Source organism: Boleophthalmus pectinirostris, unplaced genomic scaffold (assembly GCF_026225935.1).
Source record: "Boleophthalmus pectinirostris isolate CB_2022bp ecotype Guang Dong unplaced genomic scaffold, ASM2622593v1 HiC_scaffold_22, whole genome shotgun sequence".
Lineage (NCBI taxonomy): Eukaryota > Metazoa > Chordata > Actinopteri > Gobiiformes > Gobiidae > Boleophthalmus > Boleophthalmus pectinirostris.
Genome location: NW_026571190.1, coordinates 42,993,851 through 43,003,585, shown reverse-complemented (window position 1 = coordinate 43,003,585; position 9,735 = coordinate 42,993,851). Strand labels below are relative to the sequence as shown.

The window sequence follows — 9,735 nt, the reverse complement described above, 5'->3', positions numbered from 1 at the left end:
CCCTACAAAACAGCACCGACTTGGAACACACTTTAGAAAACGAGGGGCAGGTGGAGCTTTGTGTTTTTAAAGACTGGACTTACTTATTTCTTCTTCTTATTTTCTGTGCTGCTGTGGACCTGGACCTGAGTGCAGCGTTTTGTTTCTGTGGATTTTTTAGACTGAAATGACAAATACATTTAGATTCTGATGAACGACGTCGTTTTTATAAATACTTCACTGTTTCATGGTTTAATAAAAACGACTAAAGTTTTCTGGACGTGGAGATTTATTCAGATTTATTCATCAATAAATAAACAAATAAATAAATAAATAAATAAACATTTGGCAAAACCAGAGTCGACAAAGTGCAGAGGAAGAGGAGCAGAGGAGACGAAGACGCGGCGGAAAAGTCCAGAACTTGACTTTTTTATTTCAATATCACCACAAAGTCGAGGTGAAACGTCTGGTCCAAACGTTTCAGCCGACGGTTCCTCGGTTCCTCCGCTGACCTGAGCTTCATCTGGACCTGGTGTGAGCTGCAGGGGGCGCTCTCTCTCTCTCTCTCTCTCTCTTCACACTCAGGTCTTTCATTTCTCTGATTCGTCCTGGACTCTGGTGGTGATTTTGTCTCCTGATGTGAGAAGAGTCAGAGCGCCCCCTGGAGACGCTTCAGACAACAAACCACCAAACACATGAAGACAGTGTGAAGATCCAGAGGAGCAAAACATTTGTCACATTTAGAATTTAAAATATTGCTGAATTTCTCACTTTTAAATGTTTTAACTCTGCAAAAACATGTTTGAATCATTTTTATTCTGAGTTTGAGTTGCTGAAATCTCAAGTGTTTAAAATTCAATATCAAAAAATCTTTAAATATTCAGCTCAAATATTTTCAAGACTCAAATTCAACAGACAAACGAGTAAAACTTCAGAGAAAAAAATTCACAGCAAAGATCCAAGATTCCAAAGAAACATGGATCCAAACAGATCGGAGCTGAATTAGAAACAAACAGGAAGTGGTGCAGAGAAACGATCTGATTGGTCAGAATTCACCTCATCAAAAACATTTCTGAGAGTTAAAATATTTAAACGAAACAAACGAGTTCAAAACATCTGTGAACGACAAAGACCAAAGTGAAACTGCCGCCGCTCGAGTCAAAAAGAACGAGACGAAAACCACAAACGTGAGACACGGCGCGAAACCAGAGTGTCGGCCAATCAGGGCTCAGGAAAGCACCAGCGCACGCCTTTAAAAACACAAACGTCCAATCAGAGCCGCAGCAGAGCGTAAGCCCCGCCCACCCTCCGCACGCACACGGGGGATTGGTCGACGAGGCCGTTCACTCCCAAAACTCCAACTTTGATTTAAAGTCGAAGAAGAAGAAGAAGAAGAAGAAGAAGAAGAAGAAGAAGAAGAAGAAGAAGAAGAAAGAAGAAGATCTCAGGGAGCATCAGGACGTTCAGTTTCTTCCAGGTGGTTTTCATTTGATCAACACACACACACACACACACACACACACACACACACAGACACACACACACACACACACACACAGACACACACACAGACACACACACACACAGACACACACAGACACACACACACACACACACACAGACACACACACACACACACACACAGACACACACACACACACACACACACACACAGACACACACACACACACACACACACACACACACACACACACAGACACACACACAGACACACACACAGAACACACAGACACACACACACACACACACACACAGACACACACAGACACACACACACACAGACACACACACAGACACAGACACACACACACACAGACACACACACACACACACACAGACACACACACACACACAGACACACACACACACAGACACACACAGACACACACACACACACACACGACACACACAGACACACACACACACACACACAGACACACACACAGACACACACACAGACACACAGACACACACACAGACACACAGACACACAGACACACACAGACACACAGACACAGACACACACACACACACACACACAGACACACACACGACACACACACACACACACACACACACACACGACACACACACAGACACACACACACACACAGACACACACACAGACACACACAGACACACAGACACACACAACACACACACAGACACACAGACACACAGACACACACACACACACACACACACACAGACACACACACACACAGAGCAGCTCACACGTGTGTGTGTGTTGTTGTAGTGACTGACAGGTGTGTGTGCAGAACACCAGAGCTCAAACTCAACTCTGACACAACGCTCGTTGGGTTTGGGTCAGGGTCAGGGGTCGGGGTCGGGGTCAGGGGTCAGTTGAAGGCCTCCTTGTTGACCCACATGAGCGTGTGTTGGGTTCGGGTCAGGGTCAGGGGTCGGGGTCGGGGTCAAGGTCAGGGGTCAGGGGTCAAGGGTCAGGGGTCAGGGGTCAGGGTCAGGGACGGGGTTAGGGTCAGGGGTCAGGGGTCAGTTGAAGGCCTCCTTGTTGACCCACATGAGCGTGCGGGTCTCGTTGGGTTTGCACTCGTAGTCGATGGAGCTGAACTTGTTTCCACACTGGCTCTGGTCTCTCTTGTAGTAGTTGTAGAACTTCGCCTGCCACACGGTCTCGAACGTCCCGGCCTTCTGAAACTGAGACACGAGACCAGGTCAGGGATCTTCTGACCCTCTGAAGACCTCCTCTGAAGACCTCCTCTGACCCTCTGACCCTCTGAAAACCTCCTCTGTCCCTCTGACCCTCTGAAAACCTCCTCTGACCCTCTGAAGACCTACCCCTCTGACCTCTGAAGACCTCCTCTGAAGACCTCTCTGAAGAAGACCTCCTCTCTCTCCTCTGACCCTCTGACCCTCTGACCCTCTGAAGACCTCCTCTGACCCTCTGAAGACCTCCTATCTCCCTCTGACCCTCTGAAGACCTGCTCTGTCCTCTGACCCTCTGAAGACCTCTGACTCCCTCTGACCCTCTGAAAACCTCCTCTGACCCTCCCTCCTCCTGGTCCTCCCCTCTGACCTCTGAAGACCTGACCTCTCGATCTGACCTTGGACGGGCTGTCGGTCTCCGCTCTTGGTGTGTGGAACTCCTTCCGTGTTGTATTTTCCCAGGTAGGTGACGCTCTGCTCGTCTCGGCTCTGCTCCTCCAGAGGAAACACCACACCCCCGATGTTCATGGTCCTGCGCCACACGGACACAAACACCTGAGCCCCGAGACGAGGGAGGGACGCCGACGGGGAGGGACGCCGACGGGGGAGGGACGCCGACGGACGCCGACGGGGAGGGACGCCGACGGGGGACGGACGACGCCGACGGGGAGGGACGGACGCGCGACGGGGGAGGGACGCCGACGGGGAGGGACGCGACGACGGGGAGGGACGCCGACGGGGGGAGGACGCCGACGGGGGAGGGACGCCGACGGGGGAGGGACGCCGACGGGAGGGACGCCGACGACGGGGGAGGGACGCCGACGGGGAGGGACGCCGACGGACGGGAGGGACGCCGACGGGGGGAGGGACGCCGACGGGGAGGGACGCCGACGGAGGGACGCCGACGGGGAGGGACGCCGACGGGGAGGGACGGGAGGGACGCCGACGGGGGAGGGACGCCCGACGAGGGAGGGACGCCGACGGGGGAGGGACGCCGACGGGGAGGGACGCCGACGCCCGACGGGGAGGGACGCCGACGGGGGGGAGGGACGCCGACGGGGAGGGACGCCGACGGGGGAGGGACGCCGACGGAGGGACGCCGACGGGGAGGGACGCCGACGGGGAGGGACGCCGACGGGGAGGGACGCCGACGGGGAGGACGCCGACGGGGAGGGACGCCGACGGGGGGAGGGACGCCGACGGGGAGGGACGCCGACGGGGGAGGGACGCCGACGGGGAGGACGCCGACGGACGGGGGAGGGGAGCGCGACGGGAGGGACGCCGACGGGGGAGGGACGCCGACGGACGGGAGGGACGCCGACGGGGAGGGACGCCGACGGGGGAGGGACGGACGCCGACGGGGGACGCCGACGGGGAGGGACGCCGACGGGGACGGGGAGGGACGCCGCGGCGGGCGGCGGCGGGCGGAGAACAACCAGGAGCTCCTCAGAAATCCCAAACGGACAAAGAATTTACTGGATGAAAAAGGAGACACTGAGACACTCTGAGAAACTCTTCTGTGATCAGTGTTAAAATGTAATCCCCTACAGATTACAGATTACACACACCAAAATGTAGTTTGTAACGTAATCCATTAAATTACTTAAAGTGAGTAATGTAATCTGATTACTTTGGATTACTTGATATTGTCATGATTTTTATTTTAGTCCTGGTTTAGTCCTGGTTTAGACCTGGTTTAGTCCTGGTTTAGTCCTGGTTTAGTCCTGGTTTAGTCCTGGTTTAGTTCTCTGTATAATCCATTTATTTGAACAAAGTAACTGTAATCCAATTACCACTCACTGAAACAGTAACTGTAACTGAATACAGTTACTCATCATTTGTACTCTGATTACTCCAGTACATGTAATCTGTTACTCCCGACACTGATCACTGAAAACATCTCAGAACGTCTCAGAAACTAAATGTGACCTCAGATCTGTTCAGTTAAAACTATTGAGTTTGGAAAAATATCAGAATAAATGAATATTTTTGTTTTTTAAAATAAAATGTCAAATATTTGTCGGGGTGATTTTGTCTTCCCCAAATATTGTTGTGACACGTCCCCACCGTCCCAACGCAAACCTGAGCCCCCGGTCAAACTGGAGCGGTCAGAGGTCAGGGGTCAGGGGTCAGGGGTCAGAGGTCAGAGGTCAGGGGTCAGGGGTCAGGGTTTGGGTTTATTGGATCTATTCGACTATAAACGTAAAAACGTGAGGGCGTTTGTTTGGCCAGGGCAGCGTCACTGTCGGTTTGGGCTACGAGACACTGGCCCCGCCCCCCGTACTCCGCCCCCCGGACACAGGCCCCGCCCCCCGGACACAGGCCCCGCCCCCCGGACTCTGTAACCGGAGCAGAGGCGTCTCTTTCCGCGTGTGTCGCCGGGGGAGACTCGGGGCCGTGCTTCTGTTCATTCGCATTTTTCTCCTTCAAATCGGTACAAGTGAAACGTGAAAGCGCGTGCTCAGGTGCGCCCAATGAGACGTGCGCGCGAGGACGGGCCCGTTATGCAAATGAGCTCTTTAACTAAAGGTGTGACGAGAATCTAAACTCCGAGCGACACAGAACGCGTCCCGTACGAAAACATCCTCACGTTTTAAACACGAACCCGGAGCATTCATGAAAACCTACGGGTCCGTGCGTAAACCCTGCGTAAACCCTGCGTAACTTACGTGGCCTGCACGCAGCCGGGCTTCATCACCACAGACACTTTGTACTTGGAGCCCGTCAGGAGCTTGATGGTTCGGCACTGCCCGAACCGAGTCCCGTCCACCTTAAAGTAAACCGGGGCGTCGTTCGGCTGCAGCGCGAGCGCGATGGAGATGTCGACGATCGAGGGAACACCGTCGCCTTCCATAGTCCCGCTTCAGACCCGCTTCAGTCCTGGTTCAGACCCGGTTTGGTCCTGGTTTAGTCCTGGTTTCCGCCGTGTCTGGGTTCAGGCTCTGTCCGGGTCTTTAGTCCTGGTTTGGTCCTGGTTTAGTCCTGGTCCTGGTCCTGGTCCGCTGCGGATGGAGGATGCTGAGCTGACGTAAAGCGTCCGTGTGTGTATGAATATTTCCGGTCTTCAAAATAAAACCGGAAGCAGAGAACAGGACCGCGCACGTGTTCGTTTGGATCGATAATAAGAATGTACTTTATCTATTTTATGTTTTTATTTTATTGACTTTAGTTATGTATTTATTCATTTACTTCTATTGATTTATTGTGTTTATTTATTATTATGTTATTTATTTATTTATTTTAGATTTGATTATAGTTCTATGGTTTTCCCTCAGTGTTTTTGTGCCTGTTTATTTTGCTTTTTGTTTTGGTTCATTCTTCACCTCGTGACATCATCAGGTGGTGATCCAAAAGTGCTGCTCTGTGTTTTTAAAGTCTCTTCACCGGACTTGTCCTGATCTTTTAAACAGCTGAACTTGTGTCGTACAGTTTTAATTTGAGCAAAAATAAAATGAAAAAGTTTTTTGAGACAGTTTGTGTTTAAATATTTTATTGTTCATGAATTCAGTGTTTACATAAAAACATTCTAAAACCACACGACGCCGTTCATAATGATTCCATCTCTGCTCATATAAAATTATAATAAAAAAACATTATTTACAAAGTTTATTCATAAAATATATTAGATTTAAACATAAAAAGATGCAGAGACTCTGCACAGTCCAGGTTCAGTCCAGGTTCAGTCCTGGTTTGGTCCTCGTTCGGTCCTGGTTCAGTCCTGGTTCGGTCCTGGTTCGGTCCTGGTTCAGTCCCGGTCTCAGCGGTCCAGCTCGGCCTGCAGGATCTCGCCCCAGGACTCGGCGTCGAACGGGACCATCCTGACGTCTCGCAGCTCATTGGCTGATTGAACACGGCTGAAACGTCCTCTCAGCCAATCACGTTTCAGACGACTGCGAGTGTAATTCCTCACCAGAGTCACCTGGAAACACGACATCATCATCACGAGGAAACACGACATCATCACGAGGAAACACGACATCATCATCACAAGGAAACACGACATCATCATCACGAGGAAACACGACATCATCATCAAGAGGAAACACGACATCATCATCACGAGGAAACACGACATCATCATCACGAGGAAACACGACATCATCATCAAGAGGAAACACGACATCATCATCACGAGGAAACACGACATCATCACGAGGAAACACGACATCATCATCACGAGGAAACACGACATCATCATCACGAGGAAACACGACATCATCATCACGAGGAAACACGACATCATCATCACAAGGAAACACGACATCATCACGAGGAAACACGACATCATCATCACGAGAAAACACGACATCATCATCAAGAGGAAACACGACATCATCACGAGGAAACACGACATCATCATCAAGAGGAAACTCGACATCATCATCACGAGGAAACACGACATCATCACGAGGAAACACGACATCATCATCACGAGGAAATACGACATCATCACTACGGGCCTAAACTAGGTCTAACCCAGGTCTAAACCAGGACTAAACTAGAACTAAAACGGGACTACAGCAGGTCTAAAGCAAGTACCTTCCAGGAGAGTCCTTGTCCTCGGTCTCGCTCCAGCTCTCGGCTGCAGTGGGCCCTCAGGAGCCCACACTGGCCCCTCCACAGGGCCTCGCTCTCCTGGATCAGGAGGTGCCAGCGTCTGCAGGTCTCAGACGCTCTGCACAGGCTCCAGGCGTCCAACCGCAGGAAGATCTGCTCCGACATCTCAGCGGGGAGGCTCCTCGAGAAGTCACAGGGGCCCGGGCAGGAGCAGGGGCCCGGGCAGGAGCAGGGGCCCGGGCAGGAGCAGGGCCCGGGCAGGAGCAGGGGCGGGCAGGAGCAGGTCTGTGTCTCTGATCCGCAGTGGTCAGCGCAGACCTTTGTACACTCTGTCTCATGTTGACTGGAGTCAGTGTGGGCCCCTACGACCGGCCCCTTTGAGCACAGGTGCAGACAGGAGCAGACAGGAGCAGGGGGTCCGCGGGGCCCCTGGTCTCGGTGCTCCATCGTATGTCGGCTCCACGATAAAACCTGCACAGAGACGAGAGTTTAAAGCAAGAAAAGTTTTTGTGAACGGCCTGATGTTTATTTGATCATAAACACATGAACCGTCTCCAGACGATTCACACACAGTTATGCAAGAAAAAAACGTTGTGATGAACAAAAATGGACCAAGGCCTGAAGAAGAGTTTTAAAATCATCTCTGAATTCAAATCATCTCTGAATTCAAATCATCTCAGAATTCAAAACTAAAAATCTGCCGTGATCAGATGGACCGTCTGAAATCAAATCAGATCAGGACGTTTATGTTTTAATCAGACGATGACTCCAAAAGTTTAATTTTCAAGAATAACTATCCAGGACCAAACCGCTCATAATGCAGGACTGTTTTATTTTGTAGACCGGGTTTAGTCCTGGTTTAGACCTGGTTTAGTCCTGGTTTAGTCCTGGTTTAGTCCTGGTTTAGACCTGGTTTAGACCTGGTTTAGTCCTGGTTTAGACCTGGTTTAGTCCTGGTTTAGTCTTAGTCCTGGTTTTTAGTCCTGGTTTAGTCCTGGTTTAGACCTGGTTTAGTCCTGGTTTAGTCCTGGTTTAGTCCTGGTTTAGTCCTGGTTTAGACCTGGTTTAGTCCTGGTTTAGTCCTGGTTTAGACCTGGTTAGTCCTGGTTTAGTCCTTTAGTCCTGGTTTAGTCCTGGTTTACCTGGTTTAGTCCTGGTTTAGTCCAGGTTTAGTCCTGGTTTAGTCCTGGTTTAGACCTGGTTTAGTCCATGTTTAGTCCATGTTTAGACCTGGTTTAGTCCTGGTTTAGTCCTGGTTTAGTCCTGGTTTAGTCCTGGTTTAGACCTGGTTTAGTCCTGGTTTAGTCCTGTTTAGTCCGGTTTAGGTTTAGTCCTGGTTTAGTCCTGGTTTAGACCTGGTTTAGTCCTGGTTTAGTCCTGGTTTAGACCTGGTTTAGTCCATGTTTAGTCCATGTTTAGACCTGGTTTAGTCCTGGTTTAGTCCTGGTTTAGTCCTGGTTTAGACCTGGTTTAGTCCATGTTTAGACCTGGTTTAGTCCTGGTTTAGTCCTGTTTAGTCCTGGTTTAGTCCTGGTTTAGTCCTGGTTTAGTCCATGTTTAGTCCATGTTTAGTCCTGGTTTAGTCCTGGTTTAGTCCTGGTTTAGACCTGGTTTAGTCCTGTTTAGTCCTGGTTTAGTCCTGGTTTAGACCTGGTTTAGTCCTGGTTTAGTCCTGGTTTAGTCCTGGTTTAGTCCTGGTTTAGTCCATGTTTAGTCCATGTTTAGTCCTGGTTTATGTTTACCATGTTTAGTCCATGTTTAGACCTGGTTTAGTCCTGGTTTAGTCCTGGTTAGGGTTTAGTCCTGGTTTAGGTTTAGTCCTGGTTTCCTGTTTAGTCCATGTTTAGTCATGTTTAGACCTGGTTTAGTCCTGGTTTAGTCCTGGTTTAGTCCTGTTGTCCCTGATCTGTCTGCAGACTGAGGACCTCCGCCCCGAACACGCTCAGTTCGCCTCAAAGCTCCAAACTCTTCACCTAATCACACTTTAAACGAACCGTAATGACATCGGAGCTATTCTGCGCATAAACCGCGTCCCGAAGCGTTATTAAAGTGTTATTAAAGCCTTATTAAAGCGTTATAAACATGTCTTACCGTCGCTGACAGCTCGGCCCTTTAAACGGCTCTGTTTACACACACTGCGCATGCGCCCCGGAGTCAAAACAAAACATTCAAAACCTGCTTTAAAAATAATAAAAAATAAAAATTATAAATACTACTGTCACGTATGAGAATATGAATACAAACACGTACGTATGAACAAAAGTAAAAATATAAATTAAATAGAATAAAAGAATCGTGTTTTTGCCGTCGGCCTTTTAAACGGCTGTTTGCACACACTGCGCATGTGCCACGGAGTCAAAACAAAACATTCAAAACCTGCTTTAAAAAAAAAACCCACATGTATAAATACTACTGAGAATATGAACAAACACGTGCGTATGAATAAAAGTTAAAAAAAAAAAATTTAATTAAATTAAATAATAAACTGGG

At 49.7% G+C, this 9,735-nt stretch overlaps 2 protein-coding genes across 2 annotated transcripts; both read right to left on the bottom strand.

Annotated features, from left to right (window-relative positions):
* Window positions 1-2,488: 2,488 nt before the first annotated feature.
* On the bottom strand, window positions 2,489-5,732 carry cnrip1a (cannabinoid receptor interacting protein 1a). The gene is given in 3 exon segments (XM_055158043.1): window positions 2,489-2,705; window positions 3,087-3,220; window positions 5,358-5,732. Coding segments are annotated over 3 exon segments (510 nt in total). The 5' UTR covers window positions 5,543-5,732; the 3' UTR covers window positions 2,489-2,514.
* A 416-nt stretch (window positions 5,733-6,148) lies between these two features.
* Window positions 6,149-9,539, bottom strand: LOC110174670 (F-box only protein 48). The gene is made up of 3 exons (XM_020940772.2): window positions 9,337-9,539; window positions 7,228-7,716; window positions 6,149-6,607 (listed from the first exon to the last, which is right to left on the bottom strand). Exons 2-3 carry the CDS (start codon window positions 7,690-7,692, stop codon window positions 6,446-6,448), a joined length of 627 nt encoding a protein of 208 aa, XP_020796431.2. The 5' UTR covers window positions 7,693-7,716; window positions 9,337-9,539; the 3' UTR covers window positions 6,149-6,445.
* Between the last annotated feature and the right edge of the window lie 196 nt (window positions 9,540-9,735).

What these genes read in the sequence shown, in the direction of transcription:
- LOC110174670 (XM_020940772.2), bottom strand. Translation starts at nt 7,692, where the DNA reads ATGGAGCACCGAGACCAGGGGCCCCGCGGACCCCCTGCTCCTGTCTGC. An exon ending in GACAAGGACTCTCCTGGAAG is followed by an intron (nt 6,608 to 7,227) that starts GTACTTGCTTTA and finishes TCGTGTTTCCAG; the next exon opens with GTGACTCTGGTGAGGAATTA.